The sequence below is a fragment of the Blennius ocellaris genome (genome assembly GCF_963422515.1).
Source record: "Blennius ocellaris genome assembly, chromosome: 10".
In the NCBI taxonomy this organism is placed as follows: Eukaryota; Metazoa; Chordata; class Actinopteri; order Blenniiformes; family Blenniidae; genus Blennius; species Blennius ocellaris.
The window spans coordinates 21,813,195-21,826,341 of NC_137659.1; the positions used below are offsets into that span (position 1 = coordinate 21,813,195).

General features: G+C 48.8%; 2 protein-coding genes across 5 annotated transcripts in view; both read left to right on the forward strand.

Moving 5' to 3' along the window:
* Positions 1-13,147, forward strand: part of LOC308135409 (myomegalin-like) — a 47,688-nt gene that overhangs the window by 13,188 nt on the left and 21,353 nt on the right. For all 4 annotated transcript variants that reach the window (XM_080503376.1, XM_080503379.1, XM_080503377.1 and 1 more), the window contains exons 3-13: positions 1,083-1,206; positions 1,309-1,466; positions 1,562-1,718; positions 3,227-3,280; positions 11,235-11,372; positions 11,637-11,756; positions 11,828-11,920; positions 12,011-12,394; positions 12,468-12,569; positions 12,673-12,810; positions 12,903-13,082. In XM_080503376.1, the coding sequence (XP_080359502.1) occupies positions 1,083-1,206; positions 1,309-1,466; positions 1,562-1,718; positions 3,227-3,280; positions 11,235-11,372; positions 11,637-11,756; positions 11,828-11,920; positions 12,011-12,394; positions 12,468-12,569; positions 12,673-12,810; positions 12,903-13,082 (1,648 nt within the window). The remainder of the gene's footprint in view (positions 1-1,082; positions 1,207-1,308; positions 1,467-1,561; positions 1,719-3,226; positions 3,281-11,234; positions 11,373-11,636; positions 11,757-11,827; positions 11,921-12,010; positions 12,395-12,467; positions 12,570-12,672; positions 12,811-12,902; positions 13,083-13,147) is intronic.
* LOC308135056 (uncharacterized protein) lies at positions 8,704-10,053 on the forward strand (the record flags this gene model as incomplete). Its single annotated transcript, XM_080502929.1, has 1 exon — positions 8,704-10,053. The coding sequence occupies exon 1, from the start codon at positions 8,707-8,709 to the stop codon at positions 10,051-10,053; it is 1,347 nt and encodes a 448-aa protein (XP_080359055.1). The 5' UTR covers positions 8,704-8,706.

Genomic DNA, 13,147 nt, shown 5'->3' on the forward strand with positions numbered 1-13,147 from the left:
TACACAAATACCAAATAATAAAAATTACACCAATCCTCCCAAGTGACTAAAAACATCTTCATGCATTCGTGCACAAAATTGTATTTAATGTGAAATGTTTAGTCTGAAATTAGGCCAATAAACTGAGCTTATCACTGATTTATGTCATAAACTAGATTGTTGAGCGTGAGATTATACTGATTAATAAGAGTTGCAACTAAATTGTTGTGACTTTGTGTGATTATTGGGCTATATATTTGTAATTCAACCAAATCGTATGACGTCATCATGCAGAAGCAGGTTGGAGACGACTAATGTGTCTTGTCAGGGTGGAGTGGGTGGAGTGGGCAGGCCTCCAGTCCCGGGGGTTGCTGGTTTGATGGTTCACCTAAGTGTCCCTGTGGAAAGACCCTGAAGGCTGAATTGCCCCCAGTGGAGGCAGGGCAGCAGGGCAGCAGGGCAGCAGGGCAGCTGCAGCGTAGACGTGAGTGTTTGTATAAGTGAGTGAGACGAGCTTCAAGACAGCTGCTCCGTGGAAAGACGCCATTGGGGAGGATTTTTATAGCATTAAAGGTATTCCACCAAACAAAGGAAATGATAAATAAACATCTTTGTTTTGCTAAACTAGAAGTAGCTTGAACAGTGAACTCCAGTAGCTCTAAACCATGAATGTATATAAAAACAACAACAAAAAAAACAACTTTAGGACAGTAATAAACAAATGTAAGTGCTGTTCCTCATTTGTCCACTGGGAGGCCGTACAGTAAAACAAATACTCCACCATAACTGTCATCATAATCTTATCATAATATCAATTAGAATTGTAACTTGTAGCTAATTCTGATTGAAATCTTTGTTTTTAATAATATGAAAAGCTGCTTCACTCTCCAATGAATCCCTTTTCAGAGTGTTGAGATTTTGTTCAGAAGTGAGTGAAATGAAGGACTATGAAGATCAACTCTGTCTGATCAAAGTCTTTTACTGGATTGAAGAACACAAACCAGCCTGGAGGCCAAACCCCCTCCGTGTCCGACTCTCTCTGGCCTTTTGCATGATATCTGCTCGCTGTGGCGATGAATTGTGACCTTCCTCTCCTTGTCCAGCACGGCGGCGGAGAGCCTGACCAATCACAATGAGGCAGAGTTACAGAGACGGTGTCAGGAGAGGCAGCAGGAGATCGACCACATGCAGCAGGTGCTCCAGACCAAGATCCAGCTGCTGCAGGAGGTCGCTGCACGCCGTCCCACTTCTTTACGTCCGAGCTGCAAGAGCGCCAAATCCTGACTGCTTCTCTGTGTGTGTGTGTGTGTGTGTGTGTGTGATGTCCAGGAGGCCCAGCTGGCTCGGAGCGAGGCTGAGCGGATGGCCTCGCTGGCCGGATCGCACTCCCACGCCTCCCTGCTCTCCCTGGACACCGCCATGGAGGACATCCCCGAGGACGAGAAGCCTCCGGGCGTCCCCTCGCCGTCCAGCGCCAACAAAGACAGGTTAGCCGTCTCTTCACGCAGATAGCGTCCGTGCAGCAGCCTCCACCAGGAAGAGGTCCAAGCGCCATACCGTCTGTCCCCCTGTCTGTCTCCAGGCTGATCGAGGAGCTGACAGTGGAGCTCCGCTCCAAGGAGGCCCTGATCACGGAGCTGTGTGGGGAGAAGGAAACCCTGGCGATGAGGGTGGGAGAGCTGGAGGGGCAGGTGGAGGAGCTGTCCTCGTCTCTGGTGCAGAAGGACAAGGACGTGGAGGTATTTACTTTACAGTCCACACCAGGAATCCTCCTGGGTGGCTTCAACGTCCCCTCCTCATTCCTCCTGATGGAGGGATGGAGACGGGGGCATAAGACGGTTGGGGGCCGTTGCTCAGGGATGTTGCTTCCCATGAATGGAACTAAAATGGTGGAGGGTAAAGTTAACCTACGTGATGTGAAAAGCGGCGTACCGCACGGCTGACTCTCGGGCCCCTTTGCTCTTTAAGACTCAAGGTCGTGGCCTCACCTTTCACCTTCCAATCCTTTATTATGTGCTTCGCTGCACTGTACGAAGGGCTCCGTAAATAAACGTTTGACCCTCGCATCTCAAGGAGCGCTGTCGATAGCATGCGGCGTTCCGCACGGCTCCGTTTCTGCCTCTTGCATGTGGACAGTTGCAGTGGAACCCTGAGTGGCTGCTATAGTTGGTGCAGTGTGGAGCTCCGTGAGGCTCCTGCTGCATTCCGGTCATACTGGAACACTTTACTGCGGGCGGCTGCAGCACGCACATGCAGAGGAAGACGCGTCTCCTGCAGCCGGAGATATAAGTCACATCTTTAATGAACTATTTTTACGTTACGGTGATTTTACTCCAATTTGAGTGCGAGATTATCTCATGTAATCTACTTTATTGATTTCATAAGTAACTACTGAGAGGATGTTTTGACATCCGTGTGTGTGTGTGTGTGTGTGTGTGCGTGCGTGCGTGCGTGCGTGCGTGCGTGCGTGCGTGCGTGCGTGTGTGTGTGTGTGTTTGAATAACATTTCAGAAATGTGAAAGCATTTAAAGTTTACCTTGTACTTCTACTCAGCTCGTCTTTAACAACACTACATTTACTTGTGATTGAGTACCACTCAAGTAATTTACCACAGATTACAGCTAATAAGAGTACTCAGTACTTTTTACTCGTCTTTTTAACCACAGTACGTTTACTTGTACATTAGAACATTTCAAAAATGTTCAAGTCGAGAATATTACCATATATTCTGACTACTCAGTATTTTCATCCAATTTAAGCAGTGTAATAGTATTAATACATTTACTATTTCTACTATAGCTATGACATTTACAATTTTTTTTTTTATTTATATGCTTAAGTATGTTCCACAATTCCTCACTGCAGTTTGAGTGGTAGTACAGTAGTTGTCCCTCGGCACCAGTGTGTGACTTCTCTTTTCACCACTGCGTGGATCATTTTCTATTCATACGCAGGTTTATTTATTACCATTCTTGTTTCTGTGTGTATTTCGGTCCCGCATTAGTCTGAACACTTAATAAAGTAAATATATCTTAGTGCATCCTGGAGGTTTATCATGTGTAAACAAGTAAAGTCTAAAGAGGTGGCTATGGACTTAATGCACACTTACCAGTGCTTTAAATTGTATTTTGATTATATTTATTGTCTTAGGAGTGACAGGAAATGTGTCATATGTTACACGCAATGGTAATATTTATTGTCATGCATTCATTCATTGATTCTCGTCTTTTTTTTTTCTCCTCCACAGTTCTATCAGGAGGAACTCGGCCAGGAGAGGCTCCGAATTGAACAGGAGATGCAGGTATGGTGCTTCCATTTTGCTCCTTTTTGCAGTGTTTATAACATGATTTGGGCTGAAAAGAGAAAAAAAAACACCCAATTAATACTTGATTGTAGACCTTTTATGTTATTTCTGTGTTTGTGCGAGAGTTCGCTCAGTTTTGTGGATACTTGTGTTGCTTCACAGCGGCGCCGACGCCGACTGCTGTTTCCTATTGCAGACGGTTTTTTTCTGTGGAGTTTACATGTTGTTTCTGTTTGTGGGGGTTTCTTCACATGGATGGATGGAAGGATTGATGTTGTCAGAGTTCTGCAGTGTCAGCAGTATCAGAGCAGCGTGCTCTTGTTTATGTGCTCGTTGGTTTGTCCAACTCTGCCTCCTTGTGGAGAAATGATGCATCACACGTTTAACTCCGCGCAGGGCTGCAGGGGACAAAGAATGTAACTCAATTTAATGCCAAATACTACAGTATTTATTTCCTCGGCTATGAATGACAGCTTGTTTTTTTTTATAGTGGATGTTTAATATCTGGGAGTTATAAGGTTTTGCCACTGACATATTAGAAATCATCACATTACTGAGACGCTTTTATCAGATATTCTTCCATCTTTGCACAGTTTTAAGCTACAGGTAGATTTAAAAGAAAAAAATCTATGCAATGAGACTATTTTCTGTTTAAAAACATCCTCACTTCTCTCACTAGTGAGAGCAATGTTTATTTTGTACTATTTATAACGTGTGCACTCTGCTGAGTGGTGCAAAGAGAAGGCTGTGCTGGGGGAGCGTGCGGTGGCTACTTGTGCTTCAATTAAAGCTCCCAGTGAAAGAGCAGAGAGCTTGTCTCGTCTTATAAAGTACCACGATCTCATTACATTCACAGGCCTGAGCTGCAGCCACGTCTCCAACGACGCAGTTCTCCCTTCAAGGGCATTTGAAGGAGGAGCATTACCCGACACCAGCTCAAAAACTCAGGCTTTTAACCCTTGACCATTGAAAAATATACATATCGAAGTATATTGCAACCTTCTTTTTACATTTTCAGAACCTTTTACAGTCAGTAATATCAAACACCATAATCCTAATGCCAATAATTGTAATCAATTCCAGACTAAAACCTCAGTGGGATTGAAACCCTCCACTTCTTGTCCCTCGAGTGCAATTACTGTTCCTCTTGGTTGACATAGCGACTCTGCAGCGTGCCACTTGGACTCGGGGTAGTAATCTCTCCTGTTACAACGGGATTAAAAACCTCTTTCCACTCCACTCAGGTTGAAATACTACTATTTTCACTTTAGTGATATTCGTCACTGATTTACTGTATTCAAACACATTGTAAATAGCAGCCACTTGATTTATTTTGCTTGTAGAGATATTGAAGTTAACTAGTAAAAAAAAATAAGAAAATCAAAACATGCACAATGATAAATCCATATGGGATGTTTATGAATTAATCTTGTTTGCTACAAACTTGCCCTTGAAATTGTAAAGACTTGAAATCTGTAAGATTAGTAGTATTTGTGTAAAAAAAATCAACCATAGAAAATCCAAGCGCAACCAAACTACTGCCTTTTGATAATACATTGTAATTCACGAGTTCCTCCCGTGACGAGCTGGTTAAAAGCGTCTTGTTGTTTTCAGTGCGATCCTGCAGGCGTTTTAACTTGTAAATCAGCTTTGAATAAAAAAAAAAATGCAAATGTTGTCTGTAAGCAGGATCTGTACGCTCCGATTTCAATCTGAAAGGCGCTGTTGTGATCAAATCTACCGTGAATGCAGAGGAGTCACTGTTTGATCCTAATTGGGCTGGACTGGTCACATGACTGTAATAACCTAAAAATATACTTTGGAATTTCCCTTTTGTTTTGGTGCAAAGAAATAGCCCATGATCGACGGCAACCGCTCCACGTGTCCAAAACATTGAGTCACAATGACAACTGAGCTTGTGTGGATGTAAACGTTGTTGACGTGGAAATGCAGACTCCAGGTCAGTGGAGAGGATGTGTGTCTTCGCAAACTCTAGAGTTGATGTGAGACGGTGAAAAGAGTGTGTGAGACTCTTGGAGCACACTGGGAAGACGAGTGTTGTGAAAAGAGGCTGACAAATGTTTTCTTAAAGAAACTAGATGGTTTATCCAAAGCTCAAGACGTCTGGAGGTCACTTTAAGGGAGTGTGTGAGTGTGTGTGTGTGTGTGTGTGTGTGTGTGTGTGTGTGTGTGTGTGTGTGTGTGTGTGTGTGTGTGTGTGTGTGTGTGTGTGTGTGTGTGTGTGTGTGTGTGTGTGTGTGTGTGTGTTCATGAGCTCAGGTTTCACTCGGTTGTCAATAGGTCAGGTCGACCTTTGAGTGCTAGACGATCTGGTCTTCAGCTGGGCTGGAGATGGGGGTGGAGGGTGGAGGGGTGATGGGGGGGGGGGTGTTGGAGCTGGGATGGGATGGGGATGTTGTTGCGGGTCCGGCCAGGGCGGGGTCCGGCTCCTGAATCCTGATGTCTGGAGTTCAGCTGAGGCCAGCGTGGAAACTGGCTGCACTTCCCCCAGCCTCCCCACCTTACCCCACTACACGTATCACAATGGTGTTTTATGAGGTGGGGGGGGGGGGGGGGCTTGAGGCTACATAGCTGTGGCCTGGCCCCTCATCTCCTGGGGCTCCCGGGGCTCCTGTGGGCATGGCGGCTCCCCTCCTGGGTCTGGGTGGGGGCTCTGGGTCCTGCTTGGTCTCCTTCATGTTTCTCCTGGCTGGGTGTGATCCTCCTTCCTGTAGTGCCTGGGGGGAGCGGGGGGGGGGGGGGGGGGGGGGGGTGCACTAAACATATTTGTTTAAAAAACAATGAAAGAGAGACGCTGTTGGTAGCCAAGCGGTTGTCCATCTATCTGCTCTCCCACAGGGACTTTGGGAGTCGCCCACATGCAGGGCATATTCTAAACACAGTGCTTTAATTTATATGAACCTGTCATTGTTCAGGAAGTCTGTAACAACCGTCCTTTTGTATTGTTGCTTATTCAGCTTCAAAAAGGCCAACGACCCCTCCTGTGGATGATTTTCTACCGTGTCACGGAGTGTCAGCGTGACCCAAACTGAAAAATATGGCCACTGCAGGGACAAACATGTGGTTGTTTAATATTTCACAGTAAAAGCACTGTTTGGATATCAGCACCATGGCAACAGGAGATAATAATAATCCTAATAACCTCCGGCAAATACCAAGTTTTGGACATTTCCAATGGAGATCTCTTCAAGATCAAATCTTTCAGCAGTTTGATGCTGTTATATAATATGTTGAAGTGTTGTTTTCCTCAAACTGGGATTTAAAAGAGAGAAAAAAGACCCATACAGACTTTATTCTGACAACTCATCTGCCAAAGCATCAAAGTTGTTGTCTCTGTTAAAAGTATTGGCTTTTACAAATGTATTGACTTTATTTTTTTTATTTGTTTTTCTGTTATTTAAATTTTGTGAAGTCGTTTATATGATTTCCTTTGTACTTCAATACATCAAAAAAATACTTAAAGCAATACGTGAACCTTACAAAATAATTTTTATTTGCTACCCCTGTTTTTCATAATGTAAACTTTAATTTATAAAGGCAGAAGTGATGAGATTTACTCCCAGCAATGTACTCTAGATTTTCTTCACACACCACTGGTTTGAAGTCACATTTTTCCTACTTGACATATTTTTTTAAACTGATTTATTTGTCGGTACTTTCATGAAAAACTGGGGAGTACACACCTGTGATCGTAGAGAGAAACTAGGAACCACATTTACTTTAATGGCAACCTGTATGATTGATAGAAGATGGCAGCGATATGAAAAGTAATGAAAATATGTACAACTGCAGTTACATTGCTTGTCTTGTACTAAATCACAAGTTGGACAAACTGTTGATAAAAAGACAAAAGCACATTAATCCCATTCTGTTGCTTTGTGCCAATAGTTCAATTTCGTCAATTGTACTTAGGAATGAGTAAAACTAGCAACGAACACTCATAAAAGTACAAGCACACATAATAAAAATCTTCCTTTATTACTGTAATGTGGGTATCTAGCTACTTCCAGCCTTCTGTATCATAATAAATGATTGAAGTGTGCAGAGGAAGAAGGTTCAGACGGATTTACATTTCTTAAGTTGTACAAATTATTAACAATTGAAAGTACTGCTGTTATATCACTTTTGTAAATTGCACATAAGCTTTGTGTGAGATCCCGTGTATGATAGTTACGTGGCTGTTGTGATAAAAGTGCAGGTACCCGTGATACTACTTAATTACAGTAATTTGACTATTTGTACAGTAGTTCGTTGCCGCCACCCTTTGTAAACATAGAATAAATATCGTGTTGTGCTAGAAAAGCTTGTATCGATGCATAAAATAGATTAACAAAGGCATAAATAGATATATATTCACTGTAAGGGTTATATATATTATTATTCCATGGAGCATTTCCTCTGTTCAATCATGTGTACTGAACCGAGAAAACAGGCCAGGAGAAAGTCGCACAGTCTCCGGGGGAGTTACATTCTCTTATTTACTGCCACAGTCAAAATAAATGTAGTATTTCCTATATTTATACATGAATATATTTCTATGCACTTATTTTGTAGTCGTTAATCGGTATGGTGGAAAACGTCGGACTATTACACCCCCCCGTCGGACTGGAGTGGACCGCTCCCCCCACCCCTTATTGTTCCTCAATGGTACGGTCCGCCGCTGCGGGTCTGGTTCAGGCAGACAATTCGTTATTCCGCCCCGGAGAAGCTGTGACTGTGCGGGGAAGAGAGCTCCGCCGCTCCCCGCTGGGCCAGCCGGTACCCGCCCTCCTCCGTCTCCGGCTTCACCGGCTCTGGACGTAGACTGGCCGCGGTGGATTCAGTGGCTCGTGCCGGTTCGCCGGTAGATCGTGATCACCCCACCCATTTCATCGTGAAAGTTCCCCCCCGCGCGCGCGCGTCCGTGACAGCCGACTGATGGTGCGGAGGCACGTGCGCCGGCGTTTTTATTTTTAAGGGGCGGAACGCAAAGGTTCCAGTTGATATTTTTTGGACATCGTGAATATATTGTAGAAATATCAACCCCCTTGAAAGGTTGAATGGACATAACGTGACGCGCGCGCGCCATGTTCCCGATGCACCTGCAGCTCCTGCGAATGGAGGCTGATCCCGAGAGGATGGGTTTCTGTTAAACGGACACAATATGCGTTAATCTGCGTTTTCGACTTTGCCAAGAGCTCACGTGCAACCATCCTTCACGAGCCTTTGTCTCGTCTGCCTCGTTTCTGGGAGGATATTGTCAGGATTCATCCAATAGATATCTGCATTCCACTCCGAGGAGGCTGGACATTACGCACGCTTTGTCAATGCATATTTTAAGGGATCAGATCCATAAGACGGATTCAGATTCTTAAACAAGGTCATCTTGCCGCTCCTTGATGGTTTTGATCGTGGACCTCAAGATGAAGGAGGCGTGCCGCGTCTGTGGCCGCGAGCTGTGTGGGAACCAGCGGCGGTGGATCTTTCACCCCACGGCCAAGCTCAACCTGCAGGTGCTGCTGTCCCACGCTCTCGGCCGAGACCTGACCCGGGACGGCCGGGGAGAGTTCGCCTGCTCCAAGTGCACCTTCATGCTGGACCGCATGTACCGCTTCGACACGGTCATCGCCCGCGTGGAAGCCCTGTCCATCGAGAGGCTGCAGCGGCTCCTCCAGGAGAAGCACCGGCTCCGGCAGTGCATCGGCGGCCTCTACCGGAAGACCAACTCGGAGGACGCCGCCGTGGCTCTGGCCGGAGCCGACGACGGCGCCGGCGACGGCATGGTGGATATTTCGGGTCTCACCCACGCCAAGTACTGCGCCCTCCTCCAGGAGGACCTGGTCTACTCCCTGTATGAGTCCTGGGCTGAAGACAGCCTGGACGGCCACCCCCACCACCACCCTCAGTGTCCAACAGGCCCCGGGTCAGAGGTCGCGGGCTCACACCGCTGTGCGCCCAGCACTCCCAGGAGGTGCCGGGGGTGCTCCTACCTGCGGGTGGCGGACTCCGACTATGAAGCGGTCTGCAAGGTGCCCAGGAAGTTGGCGCGGAGCATCTCCTGTGGGCCGTCCACCAGGTACTCGGCCAGCGTCATCGGAGGGAGCATGGCCGAAGTCGGTAAAGATGTGGACGATTCAGACGAACCCCCCTCTTCTCTCACGCTGGTTCCGGGGTCTCAGGACCGCTCGGGGAGATCAGACAGCGACCAGACTCTGGCCGGGCGGGCCAGCTCAAGCCCATCTCTGGCCTCCCTGGAGACAACCGAGGAATACCTTCAGCCAAGTGCCAGGGCAGACGGCCTGCTGAGTTCCCCCCAGGAGGCATTGGAGGACCGGATATCCGACTCCCCGTTTGAGGAGGCCGCGGTCGAGCCTCATGGCAAAGCCTCACCGGGACCCAGCCTCTCTTTGGCGCTCTGCTTGCTGCAAAGCTACGCCGTTTACCGGCCGGTCCGCAGCGCTAGAGGCAGCAGGCTGCCCGTCCTGCACCGCAGAAGCTCCAGCAACGGCGGCGCCAGGCTGAGCTTCCCCGATCCGGCCCTGGGGGCGTCCTGCGGGACCCCCGACGGCGAGCGGGACGCCCACTCGCTGACGCCGGAGCTCGAGACGCCGCTCATCAGGCTGAACGTGGACGTGGATCTGGATCTGAGCCTGGCCGACATGGAGGACTTGAAGGATTTGTACCGAGAGTACCCGCCCCCTCCTCCCCACCAGGTAGAACGGCTTCACGAGGCGGCGGCGCTGAAAGTCCTCTCACAAACCGCACCATGATGACAAACCTTTGAAGGAGCAGTGAATATACTGGAATACTGCAAATACTCAGCAGCACTTGCAAAAAAAAATATTTGTCCCACTTTGTTTATTTAAAATGCGAAACAAAAAACTATGCAAATAACGTGCAGGAGCCGGCGGCCTCTGTAACGAGCTTTTTTGATTCGGCGGAGGAAAGCTTTACTGTGTGTGTGTGTGTGAGGTCACAGCATGCATGAGAGGAGCAGTGGGTAAAGAGAGGACACACTGCATGGCCTAATTACATCATGAGTGTGTGTGAGTGTAAAGCAGAAAATCGAGAGGAAAAAAATGGTAAAACCGCTCTTAAAATGACAATTTTTCTCACTTTTAATAGCGACTTACATTTAACACGTAAGGCTTGTGAAAGCCTTTCAGCTTTTAAGTCATGATTTGAGGACATTGTGGCTCTAAGGACCATTAATGCCTCGACACACGCCTGAAGCGTGAACACACACCCAGCTTCGAGCAGATGAGCTCCAATACGAAAGGCCAATTCCGCTGCACTTTATTCCAGTTGATCATTTCATTTGTATTCAAATTGGATGTTTTTTTTTGTTTTGTTTTTAATCCCCCTCCTGAATCACGCTGGATGGTCTTGCTGCTCGGCTGCAGTGGTTTGCATGTGGGGAGACATTAAGACAGAGTGACTCCACCACTGGCCTACTTTCATCCTGAGCCCTCCAGGCAGACTGATCCAGGCCATGTCAGACCACCCAGTCATCTCCACGCTGGTCGGATACCACAGCGACACGATTTAGTGATAAATCACTCTTGAAAAATGGAGTCTGCCGCAAAAAAAACCCTCAAATTTGTGCAAAACGGGGAGTTACAAGGCAAACACATTCTAGCCGGTGAGAGTGGGGAGCCTTTTGAAATGCTGGTTATGTAAAGATGACAGAAGCGTTGTGGGCACTCATGCATGCAGCGCCTCTCCAGGGGCTCTTTCCTCGTCGTAGCTTCATTTTATTTTTACAAAGTTCACACTCAAATGAGCAGAGTTCATTTATTTTGTATGCGAGCCGTGTTACACAATCCAGTATGACGGTTGCACAGCTTGAGTCTTTTACGAGTTTCAGGACTTGAAGCGCAAACGATTCAGTCATGAGAACGAGCGAAAAGCTGTTTGTTTTTTTTACACCGTCGCCTCGTCTTTTTTGCAGAGCCTGGTGGAGGAGCAGCAGAGTCAACTGAACCAGTACGAGTGTGCAGCCGGTCAGTGTGTCAGCGAGCTGCAGACGGCTCAGCTGCAGGTGCAGTCGCTGCAGGCCAAGATCCACGAGAGCGAGGCCAACAATATGGTGAGGAACACGGCGGCGTGAAGAGCTCACTCGCCTCACTGGAGGACACGTCCAACCTCGCCATACCCTCTTCACCAAGATGCATAATAATAATTGGCCAAATGATGAATTGAACACACTGGAAGGGCTCTTCCCCAAATGGTATCTCCAATAGATTAAAGGACCGGTTGGTGCCCCTGAGTAAAAAACATAGAATCCCCCCCCAGTTGGTGGAGTTGATATTTCCCTGCTCTGACTGTATAAACCTGCTGCTCTCCTGTGCAGAAGCTGCAGGAGAAGCTGAACGAGATGGAGTGTGAGCTGCGGTCGCTCCGTCAAGCTGCTCAGAGTCAGGAGAGGACCATCCAGGGCCTGACCGAGTCCATCAGCACCAAGGACTGCGAGGTAGGTGTGTGTGTGTGTCTATGTGTGTGTGTGTGAGAGAAAGCTCTGGTTGATGACGTGTTCCCCTCCAGGCCCAGGAGCTGTACCAGCTGATCGACGGGCAGAACACCACCCTGTGCAAGCTGCAGGAACTGGCTCATCACAACCAGCTTTCTCAGTGCAAGGTGAGCGCCGGCGCCCCTGGACGGGCTTCGTCTGTACCCGTTGGTGGAAGGACCACGTTCACACCCCCGGCCCCCTCCCTTTCTCTGCAGACCCCGGTCGGAGTCGGCGAGTCCCTGGCGCTGGCCCAGCTGCAGGGCGAGCTGGTGGGCGTGCAGAGCTCCCTGTTCTCCCTGGGCCTGGAGCTGGAGGCCAGCCAGAGGAGCCTGAGGCAGAGCCAGAGGCAGGGGGACGACCTGCTCAGCTTCAAGGACCGACTCAACTCCGACCTCCAGGAGGCGCTGCAGCACCGGGAGGTGACGGAGAAGCACAACCAGGACCTGCGCGGCGCCCTGCAGAAGACCCGCTCCGAGCTGGAGGCCAAGGAGGCGGCGCTGAAGGAGAGCGAGGCCGACAGATACGCGGCGGCGCAGGAGAAGGAGCGGAGCGTCGCACAGCTCAGGCGCTCTCTGCAGGACAAGGAGCAGCAGTTGCAGGTTCGACTTGCCGTCTTACATAAGGTACACGTATAAACACACGTGCACGGCTCACTATACACATTCTCTGCAGGAGTACTCGGACATGCTGGAGTCGGCAGGAAGCAGCAAACCCCGAGATGCTCTGCTGGACAAGCTGAGGGAGCGTATCAAAGACCGGGACAGAGCTCTGGAGGTACGACGCTACGGAACGACTGCACACACACACACACACATGCTAAATGCATTGCGTTGTTGAGCTTGGAAGTACGACTTTAGGCTCCTTTCCTTTGTTTCAGCGCTCCATCGATGACAAGTTCCGGTGTCTGGAGGAGCAGGAGAGTCAGGTGAGGGGGCTGCAGCTCGCCCTGCGGGAGAAGGAGCGCGATCTGGAGAGGCTGCGCTGCATCCTGGCCAACAACGAGGAGACCATCACGGTGAGCTCACCTCCCACTTCACAACTGCTGACAACTGCTGGGACGACACCTTGTTTTGTTGAGGTGTGGCGTTTGTTCATCTCTGCCCTCAGAGCCTGGATGGTTTGATGCGGGGCAAAGAGCTGGAGCTGGAGCAGGCGGCCGAGGCCTACAGGAACCTCCAGTGGCAGAAGCAGCAGAGCGAGGCGAAGGAGAGGAACGCCCTGCGGGAGAAGGACGCCATCGTGGCCCAGCTGCAAGCGGCTCTGCAGACGCGCAGCCAGGAGACGCAGGTGCGACACGCTTCCCCCCCCCCCCCCCAGAGAGAGGCCTGTTGGCGTGGACAAACTGCCGGCTC